Raw genomic sequence first — 26927 nt, 5'->3', positions numbered from 1 at the left:
GCAAATACTTCAGTGTTTGGTAACACCCTGAAATGAAAAGTACATCTATCCCTTCTTCCCTCCACAGCTGTCAGGTGCTTTTAGCTGCTGTTTTGCATCACTGTAGCAAACCAGAGGATGTTAGGAAATAATTCATTTCTCATCAGTGTGAATTCCTGTGAATTTGTAGCCGAGATGATGTTCTGTCTTCCAGGCCATTGGAACTTGTAGCTTAAAAGTGGTGGTACTGCAGTAATAAGTGCCTTCATGCTGCTGCCATCTTCTAAGGATGCCTTAAAAGCAGAGGTGTGAAAGGCTCTCCCAGCAAATGGTTCTCAGACTTTGCAGCTGTGCTGTGACACTCAATAACTGGGTAGAATTGAAAAGGGGATGTATTTACCACGTGTATTAGAGCCTATTGAGATGGTGGAGTCTGTAGGTGATAGGGACCGTTTATCCTATCGGATTGTTACTACAAAATCTTCAAGAACTTTTTTTGCCATTAGCTGAGTTTACTAGGTAGCAGCTAGCATAGAAGAGGCTCTCGTAGCCACTCCTAATGTTGTGTCTGTTAGCCTTTTCCCACACTACTCAATCATTCTCTTCTCCTAAAAGAACTTTTTACCCCAGTACCACTTTGAAACCTTTGTCTGAGTAGCAATGGATCAGCCTCAGCAGGAGGACACTTATCTAACCTGTTCAAACCAGGCCAGTCTACTGAGTCTGCACACCTCGGGTGCACATGTCTCAAACACAGGCTCTTTATGCAATGTTAAGAGTTTTGCTAATATTCTCAGGCAGAAGCAGAAAGTGCTAAAGTTCACACACACACAAATCAAACAAGGCATTTAAAAATTATCAGAGATTTCCAACCCACCTCAGAAAGGGTTTATTTTGGGTTCGATTCAAACTTCTGGTGAAGGTCTGGGTGATTTCTTAATACAGGTTTTCACTCATCCATTAATTGGCACTTAAAATGCACCTAATGTCAGGACTTTTGTTTCTTTCAACCACTTTTTTGGACCAATAGAGCAGGAGGAGATATAAGAATAAGAACAAAATCATATAAAAGTAATGAGACCTTTGTTCATGTCAAAGAGCTCTCTGACCATATAAATTGCAGATGTGGGTAAGATAAATTCCCTAGCTGGAGAGGTATTAAAATAAAAACCATGCTCCCAACAAGAGACAGGCTGCTGAAAATGCAAGAAGGGAGAATTGCGAAATGGTACATGTCGAATTGCTGGCCTGGATTTCAAATGCCAAAGATAGTTTATGTAAAGCCTTGCTCTGCTGTAAAATGTAACACTATCCACTGGCTAGCCTCAATGAAGCTTGGTCCCAGTTGTTTTAAAAAATAAACTAAAAATCTTCTTCCAGCCCATTAAAGCTGATTTATGTTTTGCCCATAGATTCCTCAGTGCTGGATCTTGAGGGACTCAGATTATAGAGGTGATTACCTCACTTTTAGCCAATCTGGTTTCTCATTCCCAGGCATCCCAGGCTCTCTTTGCATTGCCCAGGCTTTGCTTGCTGAGACCAAGAGGACAGTTCTGTGCAGAATTACTGAGTGGGCATAGGATTTTGAATGGTTAAAGCCATCTCTGTTAATTCTCTTGTTTCACTTCAGAGTTTTCTTTTTGTTTTAGCAATCAGGGAAATTGCTTATGGGAATGTCTTTACTGACAGCACGTACCACCTGATTGCTCAGTTCAGGCTCTGGTCTTGGAAAGAAATCAAATGCTGTCCCCGAGAGCGCACAGCTCCAGTTAGCCCGTAGCACAGGTGGTCCTTGTGACCAGTCCTAGGCTGCCCTGTGGCTAGCACAACTGCTGGAGGTGGGTTGGCCTCTTGGGTTACATTCATAGCTCCATTGCCACTGTACTGTGTGACCACAAGGAATTTCTTCTGTCCCCATGACTCTGGTAATGACAGTCACTGAGTTCACCAAAGTGTTGTGAATCTTAGACCCTTCGGATGCTCCGAGAGCCTCAGCTGGAAGCATCCTTCTGGTGCGGTTGTAGCCTTTTGTATGGTGGGCATTTCCTGTCTCATGTTTGTTGGGGGAATGAAGGCTATGGTCATGCACGTTTCTTTTTTGAAGCAGCTACGCTGAGCAGTGTGGTTTCAGGGTAAATCCTACCATTCTTGGCATTTCACATCTTACATACTGACGGCACGGCAAGGCTCTCTGGTACTTAAATTCAGGCATTTTCTTCTTTGAACTTTTCATCCAAGCCAGCACTTGGGATTCATCTACTTGTTCTTTATTGAAAAGAGCAGTTTGCTTATAATCCCACTGCTGCCTGCTGTGGAAAGTGCTGTAGATGTAGGAAGAAGGTGATTCCACTTACAGAAACTAGTTAACAAAACAAGAAACTAGTTTATTTGAATTGGGTTGTAGAGACAGGCCTTTCCTGGCTACACTTGCTTCCAAGTTTACATGGCCATCTGTGGCTTCCCTGGGGTTACAGCAACATGCAGGTTTAAGTAGGACATTGAGTACTGTGGAGAGCATCTGCAGGCTCTCTGTGCTGTGAGTTGGTATGTTCAGAAGTGATCGTCACTTTGACTCCGGTGGAAAGAGTCGTGGTCCATTTGGGTGGGAGCAAAGTTGTTCTGAATGCTGTCAAAGACCTCGTACCAAATTACGAGGAAACTGTTGGCTGCCATCCAGCTGCTGTGAGTCTTTAGCTCCTTTGCATGTTTCAGTTTTTCTTATTGAGGTGGAAAACCCGGAAACTTCACTTTTGAATAATCTCATGGTATTTAGAAACGTCATTATTGTGTGTTATTTTATTCTAGCAGTGCACCTGGACTTTTTTCCCCACTTTAAACAGTCATAATCCTTCCTTACTGTCATCTACGTCTGTTTTTGTGTTTCTTTTTTCTCTCGCAGATGTGTCGAACTAAGGTGATTGACTTGAACGATGGCGTCTCTCAGTATGCCTGGTATCCCTGCACGGCCAACTTCCAGTACTCCCACATGACACAGACCGTTTTCTGGCTGAAGGTAGGAAGCGCACATGTCATTCAGAAGCCTCCTCTTTGCCTGCCTGTACAAAGTTTCTCCAACAGGCAAAATATCATGGGACAGCCTTCCCGGGGCCACGCTACTCCTTTCTTTGAAGTATGTTTAGTGCAAAATAGCAAAATGAAGCCTCTGAGCACTGTGTAGGGAGTCAGAGGTGATGTCCCCTCCTGTAACAAGGCTATTGAATTTCTGAGAGGTTGCAGCCTCCAGCTGCAGGGCTGTTTGACTCGAGTTGATCTAGTTTGTGTAGGAGAAATTAGAAGAGAAGACTTCTGTGTGACCTGGGATGGGAATTGTTACTTTAAAAGTGCTGGACTGACGTTTGTTTTTTTTAAAGCCCACCACAGTTCTCCACATCAGCCTTTGTGGGGCTTTTGTTTTTGCAGGCTTATTTTTCCCAGCCAATGGTTGCTGCGGCAGTCCTAGTTCACTTGGTCACTGATGGGACCTATTACCTGGATCAGAAGCAGGAGACCATCGGTGTACAGCTGTTTGACACCAAAGAGCAAAGCCATGATCTTGGTAAGACTGTATTTTGTTAAACTCCCTCTTTATTGCTTGCTTAATCTGTTGGTACCCCCACTCACAAATGGACCAATACTCCTGCTCAGTTTTTCCAGGATCAGACAAAAAAAGGGCTTGCTTAACGCTACAAAACCTGAGTTTCACTAGAGTTTGTTGAAAATGCTGCATCATTTTATACAGACATTTCTCTATACCTGTTCACTGTATGTTCAGAAGTGATTAGATGCTCTTCAGTCATGAAAATGAGCACTGTTCAATGCTTCTTGCACGGCACCTCCCTGGAGAGACATCGGCAGTGATACAGATGAACTGCTGGTAGCAGGGAGCGAAGCAAACGCTTCAGCTTCGCAGGGTGTCGTTGGTCGGTTCTCTACACCCACTTGCAGGGAGGTTTCCACAGCCGTTTAATGGCCAAAACTTCTCATGCAAAATATTTCAGGTCTGATAAGGTCTAACACCAGGGCCCTTGCGGGCGGCTTGCATGGCCTCAAGCAGATGTCCCTGACAGAGGCTGTGGACCTGCTAGCTGTGCTGAAATGCCAGGATAGACCATTTTTGTCTCTACCGTGAGCACAGGTCCCTGAACCTGGGCAAGTTGTATCTGGTGAATTGATTCTGGCTGCATTTAAGCTCCAGGACCAAGGAGCTCACCCTAGCTCCCAAGTCCATGTCAGGGTAGGACTTGCATAGTCCTTTTCCAGCTCTCCCCTGCCCTTTTTTCCATGAGGAAGAAAGCTGGCCGTGTTATCCTGAGAGCAGTTTTTAAGGAAGCATAATCCCCTTCCCTCAGCTTTCTCTTTTACCATAACCTTGCAATTTTGACAAGCTGAAACTCAAATGAACTTCCTACTAGTGATGAGAAGAAGGGACACGCACAAGTGACAGGTGTTGGATGACTGTCCAGGGTAATATATTATTTGGTGGGGTGTGGAGGAAAAGAAGGAACATATGCGTGGTGTCTGCTGTCCGAGAACAAATTGAAATTCGTAGCAAGTTCTGCAGGTTGAGTCAGGATAGCTCCCAGTTTGCCAGAGCCCCTGGATTAGTCTTATCCTCCTTTCGCAAAACAGTGGCACATAGCTCTTTCCCTCTGAGAAATAAATGATGGAGACACAAGCATGCCAACAAATACTTCATGTGACATTTTATAGAGACAGACAGACAGATTGTGAGAGAAAGAGAACAAGAAAGAGGAGCAAAGAGGAAACTGAGGGTTAGGTTTTGAAATCCTCGATGAAGTTGCAACATGAATTTGGCATGACTCAGACTGACAACTGGAGATCTTCACAGCCGGAATGCTGCCTTCATCATGGAAAAGCCCCTCTGACCTTTTCAGAAGAGGCTGGCCTGGAGCAGAGGAGAGGTGTAGGTAAGCTACCCAGCAGTTCTCACTCCGGCAGAGCTCCCAATCCCTGTTTTGTCTGACTTCTGGGTGCGGCATTAAGTCCTTTTCCTGGATACTGTATTTGATGTGTTTGAATTATCACAGTGGCAACCTAGAAACTGCAGCTGAGATGCAAACTTTGGCATGCACTGGGTGCAGGATTGACTGCAGATGGTCAGCCAGCCATAAGCAGAAATTAGTGGCAAACTAAAAGTACCTCCAAAAGGAAGTAACGATAATTTAAAGCTTGATCAGTCCTCTGCGTGCTAAAGACACTCCCAGGAGCAAAATGCAGTCTATCCAGAAGTGCGGTTTCCCAACTTCATCAGAGCAAGCTTTCAGCGCGTGGACTCTCAGAAGATAATGAGAAGCTCCTTCTGAGTCCCAGTAGAAGATGGAAAGATTGGCATGCCAAACCCCTCAGCGCTGTTAGTTCGGAGCCATTGGAGACACGGGGCTCAGCTGCTGGGTACTTTGCAAGAACTGTTGAGGCTTCAATAGGTGGATACAGAGCTACAGAAACAGGGGCAAGCATGGAGACAGCTCTATCTGCCCTGCCATGGGCACGTCTACTATCTTGAGCGGTTTTTTGCTAATGAAGGTGGATTAGTTAAATGAACCCGACCTATTCAGCCCCCGTTTAGCTTGTTGGAGTCAGAAAGCACCAGCAAATGGAGAACAGCTCTGAGGGTCTGGTTTGTTGTGGACACCACCTGAGTGTGAGGAATGAAATGGAAGTGAATAAACAGCCTCATACGATAAGGGCTTTCTTGGCTTTCCATCAGAGAAGGCAGAAACTTCCAAGGAATTTGGGAACCTGGGATTTTGAGTATTAACTGCACCTGTTTGTAAGTGAGAAACGTGCACCGTTCCACAAGGAGCTGATATCAAAAGACCTGTGGGAGGCAAGTAGACAGGGAGGTTATTTCAGGGTCAGGTAAAGACCAAAACAAGAAGAGGTTTGCTTTTTTATTTTATATTTTTTATTACAGGAAGATTTTTTTAAAGTAGAGGGTGGGAGATAGATGTTTAAAGAGAGTGGTCAGAAGTCTGTCTTAATTCACAGGAAATCACTTTCTAAGGAGAAGAATGAAAACTTTTTTATTCCTTCCCTTTTGAGTCAAGAAACCTGACCTGGAAAATAATAATAATAATAGAAATCCCTGAGCCAGTTAAACATGCAAATAGAATTTATTTTATTTTCAAATTCGTAAGTGTATCAGGGTAGCCAAAGGGCCTGGGCCAAAGCCGTTGCTGGGGGAGCTCCAGTGAAGCGAATGGAGCTGGAGCCAAGCTGATCCTCGGAGCGATGCCACGGAGCCGTGGAGGCAGGGCTTTGCAGTCAGCCGTCAGGCCGTGAATCTCAATTAATGAATTTTGAGGCCAGCCGACAGCTGTCTGTCCTTTGAGTTACCCCTGAGATGGACTTGGCCCATTTGAATTCAGGTTGCCTCTACCTGAAGGTGGGAATTTCTTCCCGACTATCACCGAGTGCCTTCTCTGCTGAAGAAAAGAGATTAAGTTTCCTTGTCACCTCTCTAGTGCTTCTGTGCACGTCGATCTCTTGAGACACTTTTATTTTCCCGAGACGCAATTATTTTCTTCTCAGATGAGATCACCTGTAAAATCCTCAGTGGGTCCATCACCCTCGTTTCTCTCTCCAGAACCATCTTTGCCTTTTTTAACAAAGAGCAAGATACCCTAAGGCTGAAAACCATCAAAAAAAAAATCAAAACTGGGCAGATTTAGCGTAGAACTCATGCAAAAAAGTTTTACGCTGAGTGCTAATGACATGCACAGCTACAAACAAGCCACTGGTGCACTGCCCGTGGTGCACAAAGCCACCCAGCCTGCCGGCACCGTTTGATGTGCGGTATAGAGGCTCCAACTGTCCTCTCAAACCGGTTTTACAATAGTGCGACTCCGCTTCCTCCGTGATGGTTGCTCCTGATTTAACAGAGCACAATAGAAACGTAGCTGTGGTCTAAAGAAACTGCTCTGAGAGCCTGCTGCGCTTGTGGAGAGAATGGCAGCCTTTCTTCAGCTGTCTGGAGGGATATACTTCTCAGCTAAGCTCTCCAGAGCGATTTGGGAAGCCCCTCCAGGCAGCTTACCATAACTTTTCAGCTCTATAGGGCCGTTCCTATGGGTGAAATGCTTCTGAAGTGCCCACGGCTTCGGGAAGCGATTGTGTTAAGTCTGACCCTTCCTCTGATCTTGTCTCTCCTCTGGCAGGTGTCCACGTCCTGAGCTGCAGGAACAATCCCCTGATTATCCCCGTCATCCATGACCTCAGTCACCCTTTTTATCACACCCAGGCTGTCCTCATTAGTTTCAGCTCCCAGTTTGTGGCCATCTCCGGGGTGGCCCTGCGTTCCTTCCACAACTTCGACCCCATCACCATCAGCAGCTGCCAGCGAGGACAGACCTACAGCCCGGCGGAGCAGAGGTGAGCCTGTCAGCTTGCTTCCTTCTGCCTCGCCACCCACTGCCCCCCGCGCCACCCGCCTGCGCCGGGGGTTAAGAGGAGGCAGGAGGGGCACAGGAGCTGAACCCTGCTGACCCTTTTGTGTCGCTGGTAAAAAACCGGCAGTGTTCTCATTGATCAGGATGGATGGGACATTTAACCCGCATGGTATACTGTTAGTGAATTATTTCCTCTTCCTTTCTCCTCCCTCCTTTATCCCAAGCTTGGAATTGGGGCCAGTTAACTCTCCATACATTCCCCAGTACGGCATCGTTTTCGCCACTCACACCCCAGCCTTGATCTAAACTGCTTTGTGCTGCTAAAGTGCTACAGGGACCTCCCACGGAAACGGTCGCGCGGAGACAAAGTGATGCTTGTGCCCCAAAGGGGCCGGATCCTGCAAGGTGCTCAGCCCCGTGCGGCGGGTGCTTGGCCACCAGCATCCGTGGTGCTTTTATGGCTGGGTAAGGGCCCTCAGTACCTCTCCGGATCCGGCCCACGTTCTGAAAAGCTCTGTGGGACCCCCCAGGATGAAAGGTTTATGGCTACCGTTTTATTCTTGTTGTTATTACAGACACATCAATAGATCACCACCAACCCCTCTCAGTCTCTGCTTTACAGCATCCCACAGAGATTGTGACCTTTCGTGGCCTCTGGTGCGGCAGCTTCATGGATCCTTTCAGCGAGGCAGTGAAAAGAAGAGGGGAGAATTTAGCAAAACCCCTGAAAGAATAATTTATTTTTTTTTTTCCCTTTGTGAATTCAAAGTTGTGAGCAGTCGTCATACCATAGCGGCAGCAATAGTAAAACAAGTTGCAGATCCCAGCAAACCTCTGCTCAGCCTCCTAAGCAGGCTCTCAGGTTTTTTGATAATGTTCTGGCTTGTTTTTAGGACCTGCTTTTATTCCAGGGAAGGGGGGAGAGTGAGAAAGGGGGAGAGGGAAGGGAAAATAAAATTAAAAAAGAGTATATCTATGGCTAAATCAATCCAGTCAGTGTGTTCTGACCTAGATTCAAGGAGTCTGATCATTCTGTGCAATAGGTTGTATAAATTCAGAGGCCCAAAGACAGCAGGATCAAGTTTCAGATGTGAAATCTAGTTGTGGAAGTTTGGCCAAATCCCAGTGTAGGAGCGGGACAGAAAAAGAGCGAGAAAGACCCACTGGAAGGAGATGGCGAGAAGCGACAGGGAGCTCGAGAGGGCTGGGACGCAGGGCCGCATTCCTCCCTCTCAGGTTTTCAGGAGGAATTGAACCATTTGTTCACTTAAGAAATTAGAAGTGCTCTGTGTTTAGAAAGTTATTTCCTTAATAAAAAATGCTTTCCCCTTAGGCAAAGCTTCAGTGAGCCTCTGCAGCCCTGCAAACTAACCTTTAGAAATCTCTTGAAGAAGAATCACCCACCATTTGCCTCTTTTTTTTTTTTTTTTCACTTCTTGAATATTTTTTGCATCGTTTTGTTTCGGTGAGGCACTGAACCATCTCAGCCCCTTGCTCTCAAAAACTTCCGTCAGAGCCTCGCTCGTTCAAAGTAACGTTTTAGGTCTTGCAGGTTACAACGCTGGATTGATCATAAAGTTTCCCATGTCAGTCAAGAAACTGGAAACTCTCTGAAATAAAGCCCTGATCCAAGGCCAGTTGAAATCAGTGGGATTTTTTTCCATTGATGACAGTGCTGTAGTGGAAAATCTCCAATTTGTCTTGTGGTGGGATCGTTTTGGGTGACTTTCTTCTTCTGTACAAGAAACTCTAAGCAGTTCAGGTATCCAAGATGTAGAGAAAGTTGTGCGGCCAGCAAATAGGTGACACATTTGCCATCACCTGCCATCTTTTTCCTTTGTTATTTTACCCAATCCAGGAAGAATGTAGAAAGAGGGATTTTTAAAATCTGTTCTTAATCAGTTCAGAAGCTGGATATGTGGGTCTTCTGCCTTCTGTGCTCATGGTCTCCCCATCAGACTCCCTGTGAGTGCCAGTCCCACAGTGCCCACCTTTCCCTTCTCCTCTTTCCCCACTGGTTGCATTTGCCTAAGATGATTTTTAAAATATTTATTTAATTTTTAAAGGAACTTTCCTTCCTATGTGTAAGCATCAATTTTGCTGCTTTCATTTTCCTTAGGTCAACATGGATATTTTTGCCTGCTTTTTGGCTTCTCTCTACAAGAGATATTATTTCTCTCTCTTCAAGGAGAATTATTTTGGTTGGAGAGGATTTATAGCCAGATACAGACACTTCTAGGCAAGGGTGCAGATTTTAAATATGTGAGGGAGAAGAAATATATCAGCTCTTAAAAGTTAGCACAGCTTTTATTTTGAGGGTGAATGGATCACTCCCATGGGTTAGTGACAACTTAATAACTGAAAATAAAACATGCACTCACTCTTCTTTTTTAAAATATGTATTACAGTTAATATTTTAGAAAAGAAAAAGGAGCTTAAATGCAAAAGTCCCATTGAACTTTATAGGTAGTTGTTCTCAGTCATCGTTAGCTCTTTTGAAAATCCATTCCATCCTTCTGAAGACATTTATAGAGGATTTGAAAAAAAATACTCTGTACTTTCCAGTTGTATTTTTCCAGTTGTTGGTTTTTCTGCTGCAGCTCTTTTTTGTTTTCAGCAAAAGTTTACCTCACTGCTGGAGATGTGCTGTAAAAACGACACGCTTTATTTTCACATTGCATCGTTAGACCAGATATGATGGCCCAGCTAGTTCTTCCCTTGTGCTTTATAGCTCAAATTATTATACTTTTATTATTTCCTATTTAGCCTTGTGGAGTGGACGGTGAAATTGGGTGTGCAGAAACAGGGGTATAATTTCCCACCTCGCAGTCACTCGAGCAGCAAGAAAGCCTGGTGCATTGGGGCTGCCTTTGACAGGGCTTCCTCAGAAATCAGGTTTTTGTCCTTTTCACTGCGTAAGAACCATCAGCTGGGGGTCTCCATCCCCGGCAAGGCAGTCTGTGTGAAGTGCTGCTTTTCCTCGGTGGCATTTCCCTGCCACGTTCACGAGACCCGTCCCCTCCTCCATCCTGCCTGGTGCCATTTGCTCCTCTCCTGGAAACTTCAGGCGGGAGATGTGAAAACCTAGGTAGACACCCCAATTCAGCTGTCAGAATTGTGGATTTTAGGAGTTTCCAGCTTTCTAATCCTCCATTAACTCCGTGTTCGTAATGGAGATAAGTCTCCCCTCCCCTGGAGTGGGCTCTGGCTGCCTGTGGCTCCCGGCGTGCATGGCCCACGTTGTGCTGCTCCTTGTGCTTTCTAGTTAATGTAGAAAAAAATGCTCCTTTTCTTTGTTTGGTTAAATCTTGGCATGAACTCACTGTTACGGCTGCAAAATTGCTTCTGCAGGGGAGATTGACAGCTGGGGGGGACCAGCACTGTAGACCAAGACCCACTCCTGGCCAACATGCCCTCAGCCTGCCCTCGCCCTGGCCCCCGTGGAGGACCGTCCTCCCAGCTTCACCCTTTGCTGCCCCAAAAAAGCCCCAGGGAGACGTAGCCCACTCCAGCTCTTCTCTTTGTCTTGTTCTGTCCTGCTGTCAGCTTCCCCAACAAGAAATGATGAAGATAAATCTTCAGCAGCGGAACAAATGCAACCGCCCTTTATAGCTCCGGTTATTTTTTTACCTTTTTATAAGGGAGAAAAAACCCAAAGGTTTCCTCGTCTCATTTTTTGTGATTTAATGCAGCTTTCTCTTCCTCAATTCGGCCGCCTTTCCCCTGCCCTGTGTTCTGTCATTAAGCGCAATCTCTGTCAGCTTGCTTCTGGTGAAATTAATGAATTTCTCACAGAACTGTTAATCATAGAAGCTTTGGTCCGTGACATGTGTTATAATTCAATGGGTTTTTAACCTTCGCCCCATTTTGGTAATTGGCAAACGGCATCGTTTGGCTTTTATTAAAGTGGAAGGCGATGTGTTTTCTTCGTTCGCCTGGACAGACTCTGGCAGGGAGACCTGCAGGGCTGCTAACGCCTGGGCACGCCGTCCCGCTTCCAGGCTGGCAGGGCGAAGGGGCTCTGAGAGCTTTGTCAGTTCAAGATGGACCCCCCCAGGCAGCAATCTCTCACACAGCGGGGTGCAGGCAGGCTGAAGGCAGAGCCAGTCCCCAGGGAGAATGTTGCCCTCCCAGTGGTGGGGACCGTGGTGGGGACGTGCTGGCCCATACCTCTCCTTACCTGGGGTTGGATCAAGTGTTTTATGTAAATCGCTGGGTTTCTCCTCATTCCTGACCCTATCAGTTTGAATTAGCGTTTTGCTGTGATCGCCATCGGAGTCAGGCCCAACGGTCCTGCAGTGAGATCGCTGAAGGGACCGTAGGTGATGCTCCTCTTTTGGTCACTCTCATGGACCAGGTTTGAAGGCAAACACTTGAAAGGGCTTGAGCCTTCTTCCAGTGACACATCAGCACAGTTTCACCGGTCCCCATCCAGCCCCAAGGATTTGGGCAGATGTTCTTTGAGGTTTTATGTTAGTACAAGGACACCAATGTGTTTTAGCCGAAGACTGGAGAAGATAAATTCATTGCCACCTTTCCAGTTCATACTTTTTTTATTTCTACAACAAGGAATGTGGCTAGCAGCCTTTGCTTTTCAAAGTGCTGCATATATATTTGGATTAGAGAGAGAGAATCTGCTCTTGCCTTTAGAGGAATCTCTGCAGAGGAGAAGACCAACCCATTGTAAGGAGAAATCTGTTAGCAAAACCCTCAGAAGGCTACACGCATGTGAGTTGTCTGTATGATGGTGTAGAACAAAACCAAAGTGTGCTTCAGAACTGCAGCCCAGGCTGGCCTGGCCTGTAGAAAAGGAAGTCTTTCCTATGTGCAGTAGATAACGGTGTGGCTCTTCTCATAACAAGCGTATACCAGGAGCTTTTATGCTCACCTGTGTATATATGGGTGTCAGAGCTATCATGAAGGAAACAAATAATTAGGGCACTATGTTAAGATGAGTTCTTGGAAAAGCACTTGACCCAAGGGTTAGGAAAAGAAAGTTTGGCTGCTCTAAGCTTTTCGAAAGAGGAAGTCCTGCATTGTTTTTTATGTGAGGAAGGAAGAGTTCCACTTAATTGTTGTAATTCTCTATAAACATGTTAAAATACAAATGTTTCTAGGATTGTGTCACTAAGACCCCGATTTAGCAAAGCCCTTAGCTATTTGCTTACATCCCCCTGTAGTCAGATCTATCAGTGGGACTTAACCGTGCTTTTGAAGTTAAGCACATATTTAAGTGCCTTGCTGAATTGGGGCCAATATTGGCACAGAGAAATAAAGATTCAGAGGCTAATGACTGAGCTCAGTTAGATTAGGGATGGGCAGAATGGATTTGAATAAAGTAAGAACTGGCTCAGAACTTCAGCCTACATGTGAAGCTAACTCAGTTTAGGGCTTTTTACATGGTTGACACGATCTGCCTCGATCTGTATTTTTAACACACTGCAAGCAGTGGAATGTGTGCAAGAAATCCACTGCTCCTTGCACTCACCTTGGTGTGAAAATGTGGCTTTAGGAAATCATGCACTGCCAGGGCAAGAACAGGAACAGGTGAATCCTGAGGTGGACCTAGTAAAATAAGCAGTCAGGCACTGCCCCTTGTTCGTTACATATATATATCAGTAAATCATTAGAGTGGTCCTTGGGTCCCTTGCATAGCTTTTGTCCAGACCAGCTCATACTCTGACAAGCAATTCCCGGGTGCAGCTGGGGACTTAGGAGAGACCAGGGATGATTTGAAATAGGCAGTTTTGATGAAGTCACCCAGTTTTGATTGCAAGAAAATGGGATCAGCTGTCCTATGCCAGGAATCAACATGAGTTAAAGTACAAGTGATTTCATTCTCAGATACTCCATATTGTTTCTTTTCCATGGAATGCATAGTTTCTGGAGCATGTGATGATTAACCACTGTTAAATGGCAATACCCATGCAAGAGCTTCTGTAACCCACAATTCTGCAATATGGATGTGATGGATTCTTTGTCTAAACTTCCTACTTGGAGATACTAATTTCTCCTCCTTAATTCTGCATTTGCAGAACTCAATTCAGGATCGTGACTTCAAAATTCATTGGGATTTACGGCTGACAGTAGCTGATACCAAATTGGAACCAGTAGCTAGAGAACCAGAAATATTTAAATTGGAAACATTTGGTGGCAGTGGTTGTTTTTTTGCAAAAAGTGAATGGTTGTATTGTTTGTCACTGAAGTCATTCATATAGAGTTACAGACAGAGAGAGCTGCCCAGATCATCTGCTAACCAAGGCATAATCTGGAGCCTGGAGGGGGTGGCTAAAAATGTTCCCTGGCCATTTAAGAAGACCACAAGGGGACTTGTAAACAGAAAGAAGAACATCACAATAAGTGTTTCTTAATGCCTTTGTCTGTGGTGTTTCAGTTCTGCAGGACTTTTAAGCCCAGGCTCGCGCATCTGGTGTCCTGATATGAACTCAAGAAACCAGATTCTTTTGCTCCTTTACATTGATGGAATTGAAAAGCGATGCCACTTACTGCGGTGACATTCCTCCAGATTTCCCTTTGTGCAAATTGCAAAGGTTTTCTTAGGCTCATCCTTCCCTCTGAAGCCATTCAAGGCTGAATTCAGTGCTGTATTGATGTGTAGCACATTGATTCACGTAAGATATTAAATGAAATAGGTCTGCTATTATTTTATTTTTCCAACTTTAGTGCAAAAAAGTTTTCAGATTTTGTGGGAGTTTTGCAATGGGCAGTCAAGGTTCGCAATGTGTACTTCTGAGAATGGCTTGGCAATGGTGCTCGCTTTTTTCCTCAATGAGTCAACTTCCTCGTCACTGGAGCCCTGGCACGGGAGGAACTCGTATTGCAGCCTCACCGTCTGAAATCGGAGGGGAGCAAAGTGACGGTTAGCCTTCATGGGTAGGTGTAACTGGGGCATGTAGGGAGGATTCAACAAAATGTCGTTCGTCATTTACGCTCTCACTCGACATCTGTGTTCAGATATTCTTGCTAATGTTAATTAGTGATTTATTCAACTAGCAGTGCCGTGAGGTCAATAGTAAGGTACTGCTCCACTCTGGGAGCTGCAGTATGCGAGGCTGCCGAAACAGAGTAAGGTCTGTGGTTCACACTCCTGGGTGATTCATGTGAGGATTTTACAATTGCACACGGCTGTTCTCCTCACCTCACTTCTCTGCAAGAGAAGACCACCTGGGCACTAGGATATACTGTCTGCTTGTTCTTCCACCGTCTCATCCACAGTCATATTGATCGGTGAAACTGAAATCAATGGCAGTTTAAATTTGTATGTCAGGCTGTGAGTTGCAGTGACTGGAAAACATGCGTGAAACCCTTGGTGTGGCGGCGGGGGATCCTACGGAAGGCAGGATCACTCTGTGTAGGTCAGCTCTGGCAGAAGATCATCCGTTCTGCAGAAGTAATGAGCATCACGGTTGTCGTGCTGATAGACAAGGCGCTGTTTGCTGCATACAAGGGTATCGAGTTGGCCAACACAGAGGTGGAATTCTCCTTCCTCAGTCCTGCCAGAGGCAATACTTTGTGCACAATGGGGAAATAAGATCTTTCTAAATGTAGAAATTGTTTATGGCTCATCGCACTCCAGGGAAGGGCTGCCACTGAACAAGCAACCTTAAATTACAAGCAGCGGGCACTTCCCATATAGCACTAGTCTGGGACAGAGAAATGAGTTGTGGAGGTACATAATACTGTCGTTTAATCTGATCTAGAGCTCAGTAGAGACATGTGCAGATGTGCTTCTCTATCAGTAACATGGGGATAACAATACCAGCCCAGGTGTCTCACAGAGGTGTCATGAAAATTAATTAGATAATGTCTGCACAATGCTTTGAACCCAGCAAAACACCAGGTACGTACTAAGCCCTGTGCTTACTAAGCTGGACGGTGTTTTGGTGGCTGTTAACTCCTTTTTCTAGGAGACAGGAATAGCTTACTTGTAATCCATTTCAAAATATGTGTATTGATGCATTGTTTTCCTTCTTTCTATAACTTTCTGTGTTTCAGGTTCTTCCCTACCCATGTAGATCATTGAAAGAAGTCAAGGTTTTCCTTCCTCAGAATTAATTTAACTGTATTTAATTTAAATTCAGTTTAATTTTCAGCAGAGGTGTATCACCTTGTAGGAATCCTTAACCCCAGAAATTTTGTCGCTAATCCAGCAAAATGTCTTTGCACGTGCTTTAAGACTCTCAGCATTTTCGTTGCCCTTTAGCTGAGGCACTCTCCCATATGTACATTTGAACATGTGCTATAATGTTTGATTCGGGTCATCAGAGATGGTGAGAGATTTTCTGTCAACCAGGCATTTCTGTGTATACAAAAATAAAACAAAAACCTCTTTTTACAAGTTGTGCTAAATGTTACAATAATTCACTGTAGGGACAGCAGAGAGTTTCCATCCGGGGAAATATTTTATGGATGGCAGGATAGCAACTGGAGAGATCTGAAATGACAGCATGCTGCTGAGCTTGATAAGAGCTTATCAGCGCAGCTACACAGCTGATGTTTGGTGTTCCTCATGAAGTGGAATAAAATGAATGTGTTGATCTCAATCGAGTTTCCCAGAGATAAGAGTTTCTATCACAAAATCCCCTCCTCACACGTACACACATGCACACTTATCACTAGCAGTATCGGGCGCTCCTGAATTGAGCTGAGATTTAAAATTTGGATGGGGCATAAGGACTGCTCTTGGAGGGAGAGTGCTCTTGTGGAAGGGATGGATGGACGGATGGATGGATGTTGGTACAGGAACAGGAAGGCAACAGTGCAGTCGAATATTGCAGAACAGAAAGTAATTCTGCAGAATTGGCAGGCTCTTCCCTTTTGCCACAAGAAAGAATGTGCTTTCATTGTCATCACCGTTGCCACTGTCCCTGTCCTTCAGGAGACATGACCAGAGGGTGTGCTCATTGGTGAGGAGCCCTTTGCCAAGCCAGGTTCAGTCTGTGTACCTGCTGCCTGACAAGCGATGAGTTTGTCAGTCAGACATGCTTGCTTTTGTGGAATGAATTAAATGAATTGAATAAAAATACCGCTTCTTGTTTCCCACCTAGCTGCGTCCACTACTCCTGCGAAGCCACCGACTGCCAAAAGCTGGAGATTGAGAACGCGCTGCTGAACTGCTCCGGCGGCGGGTGGTACAACGGTGCCCAGTGCAACGTGAGCTGCAAGACAGGCTACGTTTTGCAAGTCCAGCGAGACGATGATCTCAGCAAGAGCCAGGTTTGTTTTGCTGTTTTTGTATGATGACCCACAAGACAGGGATGAGCAACCAGATGTGGAGAAATTGAGAAATAACCCAGCCTAAACTCCAAAATCTCAGCTCAGCCTTGGGACAAGGCTTTATCTAAATACTTCCCATCAGAATAGGAGCCATCCGACTTTGTAGGAAGAGGTACTGACAGTGAGCAAAGCTCAGATGCTTCCCAAATTTAGAAATTTAGAAATTTTCAGCCCAAAAAGTTTAAATATGTATTCAGGCCTTCTCTGATCTCACTGGCTCTACTCAGCTAAACAGTGTTTCTTGCGTTGTTTTTCTGGGGGTGAGGTGTTTGGGGTTTTTGCACAACCAGTTTCTGGGCAAAATACCTAATTTTTATTTTATTCCTGGGTTTGAGGTTAACAATGTCTTAACTCCTTTGCAATGTTTCAGTCCATTTGCTCCCAACCACACCCTGACACTGCAGAAATACATGGTATCAAGGGGGCAGAAAAAGCACCCAAACCTTTCCGCTTCCAAACAAAGCACCGAAAACCTACCCCAATGGGTCAGGGAGTGCTCCCCATCTTAATCCAGTCCTACAGAAGCAGCACGTCTTGATGCAGTGAGTGGGCTATTGAGGAAAACTATCAATTTCTTTAAACATTAAAAAAATGCAGGTCCTTGGCGCTGGGAGAGGTGGACAAGGTGCGGCATGGCCCAGCCTCGGCGTGCCGTTGGAAGCAGGGCGCACGGGGTACGTGGGTGCAGAGCAGGCACCCCGGTTTGTGCTCTCACCTCTAATTCTGCCGGATCCAGTTTCCCCCATGGGCACCTTCTCGCGTGTTGTCGAGGCAGCGCACACATCTGGGGCCGGGGAGGGCTGGGGCGGGCAGGCACGCTCAGCAGCCTGTCTGTATTTGTGAAATACTGTGTTCTTCATCAGCTCGCGGAGGGGAGAGACGGAGGGGAGGGGAATGAGTCAGCCCTTTCAACTCAATTACAAAACAAATAGAGGACCCCACAAGCTGGGCCTCTTCCATCCTAATTGGCATCAGCACCAGAACCCCAGCTCCAGCTGAGCATTTTTACAGAACAGAAAACAAGTTCTCAAACGAGCCTAAATGGCTGAACCAGGAAATAGTTGGAAGGGATCTGTACATTGAGCACGCAGGAATCCCAAACTGAATAAAACAGCCTAAACATGTTTCACCAGCTCTGTGTTATTTAAATGCAAGAAGTACCTTTCGGGGAGGCTCAACCAACTGTATATGGTTTTGCTCTGAGAAGTTTGGTTTCAGAGCCTTGATCAGACTCATATGACAGGAGCGGAGGATTTTAGCACCCCTAGTTAATGTGATTCACTGCTTATTACAACATGCTTCCTCTCACCCTGGTCTACTATTGCACTTTGTCGTCTTTTTTCCACGGATAAAACCCCTGAGGCCGATGGCTTTGTTTTGCTCAGTGCTGTGCATTCACTGTTCAAATCAGGGAAGGAGTGGAGCATCTCAAAGATATCCATGTTCAGCTAAGCACATTAAACACGTGCTTTAAAAGTTTATTCATGTGCTTTGGAGATCTGTTGAAAAGGAATGGATGGTTTCTTTCACTATCGTCTTGTTTTATTTCTTTGTGTCAGGTGCTTCAAGCCAGAACTTGTGGAACATGTAGGCAAGCAATGAATTATCTAAGAAAATCCGGAATCCGTGGTTTGGATTCCTCGTGTTGTATTGAATTGAATTGCGTTGTGCTCCTCCCACAATTGCTTCCCAGCTTCAGCTCCTCTTCGGATCACAAGCCGTTGGAGATGAGATAGGGCGTGTGGGCTGTTAGCTGTGGTCAGAGGGACTTTCTGCCGTGACTGAGGAACCTTGCACAAAGCTGGTGGTTGTTTCACTGTTGTCATTTATCGTTGGATATTTTGTTTGTTTGGCTGATTTGAGGGTCTAGAGCTATTTTTTTCTCATATAACTGACAGTGGGAGGGTTGCATGAGGAAGAGGAGGAAGGAAAATAGCTTTGCACATGCTGATGTTTCACACTCTTAGGTAGGAAGGAGTCTGAGGTGAGGTGCCATGTCTCGAAGAGCAGACTGAGTATCAGTGGCCCATGACCACTGCGTGCTGATGACAATGGTGGACAGACCGGTGAAAACACACTGGTTTAGCGTCTGAACCACATTTGTCTTCCGTATTTCACTGAAAGGCAGAAAGAAAGGGTGAACAGAGAATTAAAAGCAAAATTTTCAAAAGCACCTCAGAGATGTAGGGGCACAAGTCACATTTCAAATCAATCTTTTACATCTAAAGGGTCTTTGAAAATCTTCTTAACAGTTTCTGCACTTTGTGGCCTCTGTGTCTTCTGAAGCCACCATTTTAATCAGTCTTAGGGCAAAAAAATTCATTCATCTCTGCTCTCTGAGAAGCTCCCATTCCCAAATTCTGTTAAAACTCCATAAAATCACCAAACCCTCAAAACCGTCAGCACTATGTACAGTAGAAACTGTTTGCTGTTTGCAAATAAAAAAAAGCTGAGCTGTTTACAAACCCTTGGGCTCTCTCTCATCCTCATTTAGGGACTTCGGCAACAACAACAAAAAAGGGTTTGCATAGCGATGGAGCGAAATCTTTCATGTATCTTTCTCACAACAAAGATCTCGGGATGTTTTTATTTCCCCCCAATTTCTTCCCACCCCCCTGACAACCCCATCGCTCTTTCTTCTCGTCTCCCCCTTTCCTCCCTTTGTCTTTCACAGCTTTACTCCCCCTTGTCCTTCGCTGAAAGCCTCCGCTCATTCACTTACGTGTTGTCATCTCTCCTTGAAGCTACCACCACTGCTGCTCTGGTCAAGAGGTGTTATTTAAAACCCAGCAGCTCCCTAATGTTGTGCAAAGGCATCATCAATCATGCCAGGAAAAGAAAGCGCGGCTCATGTGGGTTCAATTAGAGGCACAGTAGTGGGCAGAAGTGGAAGAATACTTAGAGGGGAGGGCACAGCTGTTCATTTTTAAGGAGAGGAAACTTCACACGTGAAGCATCGCTTGAAGAAGGAGCCGGCTGGGATCTTGGGCAGCAGGAAGGAGACATGAATTCTTCCAGGCTGTTAAAAGTCCCAAGAAACAAATCTTTTTGGCACCAGATTTGTTTAAGTTTGCATCCTCTTCACTGTACTGCACACTGTATCTTTGGAGGCCCTTTTTTTTTTTTTTGCCTCTTTTCTCCTCCCTGCCCACCCTCCCTCCTTGCGTAAGCCTCTTTTGGAAGGCAGGACATGAAGGGAAGCGGTTGCTGTGATGCCAGTCAAAGCAGCACAAAGTGCCCAAAGTGACAGCTAATAAACCAGATGAGAAAGCCAAGTGCTTCGTATGGACTGCTGTGAGCTGAGTGACCTTGTCAGATCAGACAGGCGAAACAGGCACGTGCCTGCTCGGGCTTCGGCTGGGAGATGCAGATGCTGCCACAAAGACCCAGTGTCGGATCCTAAGGCGGCGCTGCTCAGGCTGTCGATTGGAAATACCCCGAGGTGCAGCATGGTGGTGGGGAGAGCCGGGCTCCTGCTCAGCAGCCTGGGGTCCTGCCCTGCAATGATCCCACCTTCGGGTGGGACATTGCAAGAGGGAGAAGCTGAAAGCTGGTGGGTGCCATCTGTGATAATTTCCCTGTTAGGGTTGTCCTCTGTGCTTTCAATCAAAGTCACTAGTCTTTGTCTCCGTTGCAGGGAATGTTCTCTGTTATGTTCTGCTGCAGAAATGCATGTGCTCCTATTGCTTGAATTGATGACATGACAGACATACTCTAAAATACGCCATTATTATGTCTGACCTTGAAAACCTCAGCTCCCATCGTACAAAGTGTGGAACAAATTACTGGAAAAAGCTGAGAAGCCAGGGTCCTGCTCACATGGGCACAGCTTCTCTGCGTGGAAATGGCCTTGCCAGTGTGCCAGGAAGAGGAAAAGCCATACGGGTCTGGAAGAAGGTGACTCTTCCAGATTTGGTTAGTGGTTTTGTTGGAGAAGTACCATGGGGAAAAACCCAGAGGTGAAAACATGGAGAGGCTAATATTTTTTTTTTTCACATCAAGGGACAGAAATAAAGTGCAGTGGGAGTATAGGTCTAACGAGGGATGCCTTCCAGGGAGGGGTGACCCCAGGCACATTGCATTTCCAGCAGGCTGTAGTGTCCTGCACCTTTCAGACCATGGCGGCGGCTGAAATACCCTCACAAGTGTTAGCTTGGGCAAAGTGTTCTCGCCCATTTTCTGTAAGGTGTGACTGTCATGCACAGATACTGCCTCTGTTTAAATTTTTGTGTTATATTCTGGATTCTGAATTTGCACTGTTTATTTGGTGTTCTGTAGAGGTACATCTGATCAACATCTGTGCCACCCTGTCGTTAGAGAAACTCCCTTGTGCACCATACTGTGTCTCAGCAGCCAGCATCAGCTAGTAGTAACAATCATTTATTCCTAAACTAGATCACACCAACACTAATAACTGAATTCTTGGAGTTGAATCTCCTGTCACTGATAGAGTTTCCCTGTGCTCAGCGTGGATCCAGCATCCAGCAAGATACAGTGTAAGCCCCATGTCTTTTCCGTAACGTTTGGATAGCCCCTGACATCAATAGCTTGGGTTTATGTTTTAACCTCCTGCTGTCGAGGTGCCCAGCCACCACGGTGCTGGAGTGTTATTTGATGATAGCATCTGTAAGGGGAAACGGAGGCTTTGCTGAATGCTGGAGCAGCCCAGGCAGGAATGCAAAGGTGGTGGTGATGCTGCTGTGTGTATGCGCTATGTAGGCATGGAGGTGTGCTGTATCATCGCTTCTCCTGTGGCCATCACAACGCAACTTCCTGGAAGCACAGGCATCTTCAAGTCATCAAGTCTCTACAGAATGTATATACTTTTTAATGGTGCAGATACTCTGATAAGCACCAAAGGCAGAATTAATAGCCACTGGGGAGCAAAATGGTTGGGAATGAGAACACAGAGTGTCATTTCACCTGAGCGCTCCGGGAATCCCAGAATGTGCTACTCTCGATTTGTAGAAAAGACATTTTTTTCCATCAGCAGTGCTCCCTGTTTAAATAAACTCCATGGTCTAGAAAAGGGGTTTTGTGCCCACTTGGGAAGTGTCCAGTTTCTCAGCTCTGGGACTGCTTTTTCCATTCTGAATGCAACCATATATCAAAGGGAGACAGGTCTGAACTTCTGTTGAAACCATTAGGGTGTTTTTGCAAAAAGGGAATCCAGGTCCCTTTGATGTGTGCTAGAAAAATTCCCCTTTCTTTTATAAACCCAGATCAATGGTCGTCGGTGCAAATCTCCTGTGAGCGTACCAGTCCTGAATAAAATATTCCCCGGAGGCAGAGGAGTGCTGCTGTACGGCTTGGTCAGGTTCCTCTCCGGTATCTTCCCCTTCTTGTGTTTGGGTTTCTCACATTTCTTTTTCTTCTGTCCCTCTTTTGATTCTGCTATGGAGGGAAGAATCCTACTTTCAGATTTTTCACTTCTAGTTTTTAATATTTTTCCCTTTTTATTTAGAAAGAGGATATGTTGTTTATTCTGTTCTCTTTGCCAACATCTGTTTGTCCTTTGGTCAACCAGTAAATTCTTTGTCTTAGCTTTGGATGGGTGATTCCTTTACCTCCCCCCCCCCTTTTTTTTTTCCTCTTTCCCTATCACTGCAGGATTTCAATCTGCTGCATTGTTTGGATTATTCCTCAAATCTCAAAGCTTCTGTGTAGCTATGATGGCAGAGTGACATTAGGGAAGTCAGAGCACAGGCCCTGACTCTGTATTCGACCTCTCAAGTGCCAGGTGAACGTATGGGCAGGATGTTCTTGGGTCTGTCCATTGCAAACTCCTCCAGGAAAAAGTCTGTCTCTCAGGCGTGTGCGTCCCCGGTGCCAGGGCAGCAGGGCCCTGATTTCATTTGGAGCCTCGGGGCACTCGCACAGTAGAAGCCATAACAGCAGCTGTCAGTGTCCGAACGCAATGTTGACATGGCCCAGGCCACCTCCCTTGCTACCCCAGGCCAAGGGTGACTGACGCCTCTCGGGAGAGCCTTGAATAAGAATCCCAAGTGGATTCATGTCAGGTTGGCTTTTACTTCAAGCCCAAGAGTGAGTTTGACTGCTCAAAAGTACATGGGGATCCCTTTGGAGTGGCTATGTCACTGCCAAGGTGACAGGGATCGGGGATAGCTGTCAGCTCCGAACTGCTCAGACTTGCACACTCCGTTCTGATCACAGGGCAGGGCAGCAGCTTCCCGGCTTGTCTCAGGAGGTGATGCAGACAAGAGTTCAGATTATTTGTAGTGCTCCACTCTTTATATTGAAACACTTTGGTGTCTCACCCAGAGGTGACAGAAATACGTCCTGGTCCTACAGCACTGTTTCTTGTGGGACCTTGGTAGTTTTAGTAGCCGCTGACCCAACGATGATGATAGCGCTCAGGCCCAGTTTTGCTTAACTTGAGAGCCAAAATAATGGCTGTTACTAGACTTGAAATGCTTTTGGTGTCTCCCTTGCTGGCTGTGGTGGCTGTAGGCACGTGTCTTGTTCCAGATGGAGTCCAGCATCACCATGACTTGCACAGATGGGAAGTGGAACAAGCAGGTGACTTGTGAGCCCGTGGACTGCGGTGTCCCAGACCAGTACCATGTCTACCCAGCCACCTTCAACTGCAGCGAGGGGACCACCTTTGGCAAGAAATGCTCCTTCACTTGCCGACCTCCTGCTCTTCTGAAAGGTATGGGAGGGTGTCTGTGCAGTGACCTGGGGACAGCTGCACAGCTAACACACTGTTCCTAGTAATATATGTTACTGTTGCTGTTGTTTTAGAATTATTCATGATATTTTAAGTATGAAGAATTATGAGACTCTATGGAAAGGTTTATTTATATTAGAAGTTAAGTTCCTTTGCATCTCTCTATTACCTTCCTTTGACCTTTCCTTGATCACGGCTGGCCAGGCAGTAATGACAGTGAATATTGCTTCCATACAACCAAAACATGGAAAAGTCATGGGGATAAAACAAATTGAACTCTCTCATCTTCTTTCCCATGCCTCTCTGTTTTCTGTGGCTGTTCCCTTCTATGCCTCCTCCATGAATTTGGAAAGGCAGGAGAAGACTGAAAAGTCCCATGTCCCAGTGGTACAGTTCCCCATCACTGTTTTTCCTAATCCACCCATCACCTCTCTCCTTTTCCACACTCATCTTGCTCTACCTCTGACCTTTCTCTCCTCTTCTTGTTTGCGACTGTTTTCTTAAAAATAACCCACACTGCTGCCGCCTTTCCTTTTCTCCCCCGTCTTCTTCCCTGCTGCTTTTCTGCTAGCATCCCCATCATCTTCTCAGCACCATCAACTCTTCTGCTCACTGGCACATTGCCCTTTTTGATCTGTTCCTCAGGAAACAAGAAAAGATATCATTATTAATTTGAAGGAACATTAGAGCCAAATTAACTTGTCGTCTTGCAGTGGAGTAATCTTAACTGCTGTTGTCCACTCAGGTACAACTGCTGTATAAGCTTTTTTTTTAACATGTGGTATCACCTTTTCTGCTAGGATTCGTTGCAAAACCCAGACGAGGCTTCATTTCAGTGAAAGGATATGTTGATTTCTTCATGTATAACCAAATTGCTTAACACTTTTAATTCCGACTTAGGAGGTTAACCACAAGCAGCCAACACACAGTGAAAGTTAAGACTACTCAAAGGGGAGATTGTTATCAAAGAATCCCTTTCTTGTGTTCGTACACTCAGAGCGTCATCTTCAACAAGAGGTGGTTTTTTTTCATTTAAAATGCCTGGAATTTTTTGGAGGGGACAGTGAAAATAACAGTATTCATCATGACCAGGAAGGGCTTCAGCTGATGACTCCGGCAGCGGTAGCTGGAGGGATGATAGCCAGCCCCCAGGTCAGGGGGTGTGGCTGTGGTGCGTAGCATCACACCACTTTTGTCCAGAAACTCTGTGAGCTGTGAGGTAAAGGCACCATTTGGTGTACAGCCATCGGTGATGACTAATAGATGTTGCCACTAAGCTTCTGGAGAATGGCGTTGGAATGACTCATGCCTAATTCAATCACTGACGTCATGACAGCCACTGTTGGTAATGTCACAGCTTATCACTTTGCAGTGGCAAGTATGATATCACCACGGCTGGTCTGCAGAGCTGCTGCATGAGTCAGAGCAGAGGCGCATGCTGGTGCTCTAGAAAAGAGCTCCCTTCTGCACAAAATACCTCTGCAATCATCTGCAGTTGGGGAGGGGAGAGAGAAAGCCAGGGCTGATTTAATGTGGCTTCTCTTATCTTTGTGGGTAGGGCAGGAGGGCTCCTCCACATACCTTCCTGAGCCCTCCAGAGCCTTTTGTTTTCTTCTTCTTTGAATTCCAGCCTCATGCCCCGGCTGTCTTCCTTCCCTCTCAGAGAGATGGCATTGCTCAGGGGTTAGCAGTTTGTCAGTATTATTTTGGATAACTCCGAAGTTGGCTTACTGTTGAAAATATGCCTTGTGGGTTGAGTAGAGTTCCTGCAGCAATGCTCGGGGATTTCAATAGAGTAGTAGGGATTTTTGGAGGGTTAGTGGCTCATAGCTGTGTTTTGTTTCTTAGGAAAAGCTTATTCCTTTTCAACATACAGTATAAAATAACAAAGAATATAAAATACACTGAGACTAGGCTACTTTTAGCTTAACTTTCTGAAGTCAAGTAGGTCATAGGAGAGGCAAATAGATCTATTGTACCTTTTACCTTTGACGTGCTGGCCAAGAAAGCTTGCTAAGGAAAATGAGTCTCTAATGAGTATTATGAATCCTATTTATCACAGTAGTCCCCAAGGACTGAAAGTCCCCAGCTGAGAATGGCTCCTCATTGTGTTGGAGTAGTGACTCTAATACTAACAGATGCTGCTCCAAAAGGCTCAAAATTGGAATAAAAAGGACAGATTCAGGGAAAAGATATAACACAGAAGCAGAATGAAGAATGTAATGGCACCAAACCCTCTGTTAGTGCCATGACTTTGAAGAGGAGGGGGTTGATGCATGAAGCAAGCTTCCTTTCAGAGAAGAACAAAATACAAAGCCCGTGTGGTTTCCCCTATGCTATAGCATTTCCTGAAATAAGCACTGTGTGCCTGTCATCTGAAAACAGAGTCCTTAATGATTTAATGCCGTCATCTAGAAAGAGAAAATGCATAGGACATACACAGTTGAATTTGTCAAACCAACTGAGGTGGCTTTTGATATATTATGGGTGTAATGACATTTTAAAAAAAAAAATAGTCCTGTTGAATGTTGTTAACTTTGCTCACTGTTCTTCTCAGGAAACAACAGCAACTTGACCTGCATGGAGGATGGGCTGTGGTCCTTTCCGGAGGCCCTGTGTGAGCTGATGTGTCGAGCACCCTCCATCGTCCCTAACGCAGATCTCCAGACTACTCGTTGCCGAGAAGACAAGCACAAAGTGGGCTCGTTTTGCAAGTACAAATGCAAACCAGGTTACCATGTCCCTGGATCCTCCAGAAAAGCAAGAAAGTACGTGAAAGAGTAGTGCCATGCAGTCAGCATGATTTAGAAAGCCAGGAGTTAAAGTGATTTTGGGCAAGGGATGGGCTGTTTGTAACAGAATATATGTGCTGTAGGGAATATCACTGAGCAATTCCTTCATGCAGGTAGTTGTGCAGTTTCAAGGGGATTTAGGCACCTAGCTCACTTAGGCTTCTTTGAGAATCCTAACCAGTGCTCAAAAAACAGCCCTTACCTTAGAAATACCCCTTTGATATTTGGGCTGGGGAGTCCCCTTTGAAACTCTGCAGGAAAGGGTTAGGGCTGTCGTATACTTCTGACTCTGCACAAACCCACTTCAAACCAACCACAGCCCACAAGCCTGGGAAGCGGAGTTTTTGGGAGATGTGTCCAAGGCCAAAAGAGGAGTTTAGGCTGGGCAGCTCAATGTTGGCTTTGCAAATAATCGTTATTTTTGCTCAGAGACCTCATGACGCAGATTCACGACTTGTTCCCCAAGTGTTAAAAGCTCAAGCACACCCATCCCCTGCGACCTGCTAGCAGAGCTCAGAGGCTTAAGAGGCTCTTAGCTGACTCAGCCACTCACTAAATGGTCTTGTTTTTTTCTGCACGGAAAGGCGAGCCTTTAAGATCCAGTGCACACAAGATGGCACGTGGCTGCCGGGCGCTTGCGTGCCTGTTACCTGTGACCCTCCACCTTCCAAGTTTCATGGGCTCTACCAGTGCTCCAACGGCTTCCAGTTCAACAGCGAGTGCCGGATCAAGTGTGAAGATGATGACAATCAGTCGGTG

The 26927-nt window shown here is 45.7% G+C and overlaps 1 protein-coding gene across 1 annotated transcript in view; it reads left to right on the top strand.

The window, feature by feature from the left end:
• The window catches only part of PAPPA (pappalysin 1), a 183599-nt gene that overhangs the window by 121550 nt on the left and 35122 nt on the right, over window positions 1–26927 (top strand). Inside the window, exons 11-17 of the mRNA XM_075772202.1 lie at window positions 2879–2992; window positions 3400–3535; window positions 7158–7371; window positions 16457–16625; window positions 23175–23358; window positions 25934–26144; window positions 26753–26924. Of these exons, the coding sequence (XP_075628317.1) occupies window positions 2879–2992; window positions 3400–3535; window positions 7158–7371; window positions 16457–16625; window positions 23175–23358; window positions 25934–26144; window positions 26753–26924 (1200 nt within the window). The remainder of the gene's footprint in view (window positions 1–2878; window positions 2993–3399; window positions 3536–7157; window positions 7372–16456; window positions 16626–23174; window positions 23359–25933; window positions 26145–26752; window positions 26925–26927) is intronic.

Source organism: Balearica regulorum, chromosome 20 (genome assembly GCF_011004875.1).
Source record: "Balearica regulorum gibbericeps isolate bBalReg1 chromosome 20, bBalReg1.pri, whole genome shotgun sequence".
NCBI lineage: Eukaryota > Metazoa > Chordata > Aves > Gruiformes > Gruidae > Balearica > Balearica regulorum.
The sequence above is the reverse complement of the archived record's forward strand: the minus strand, read 5'-3'. Positions and strand labels throughout refer to the sequence as shown.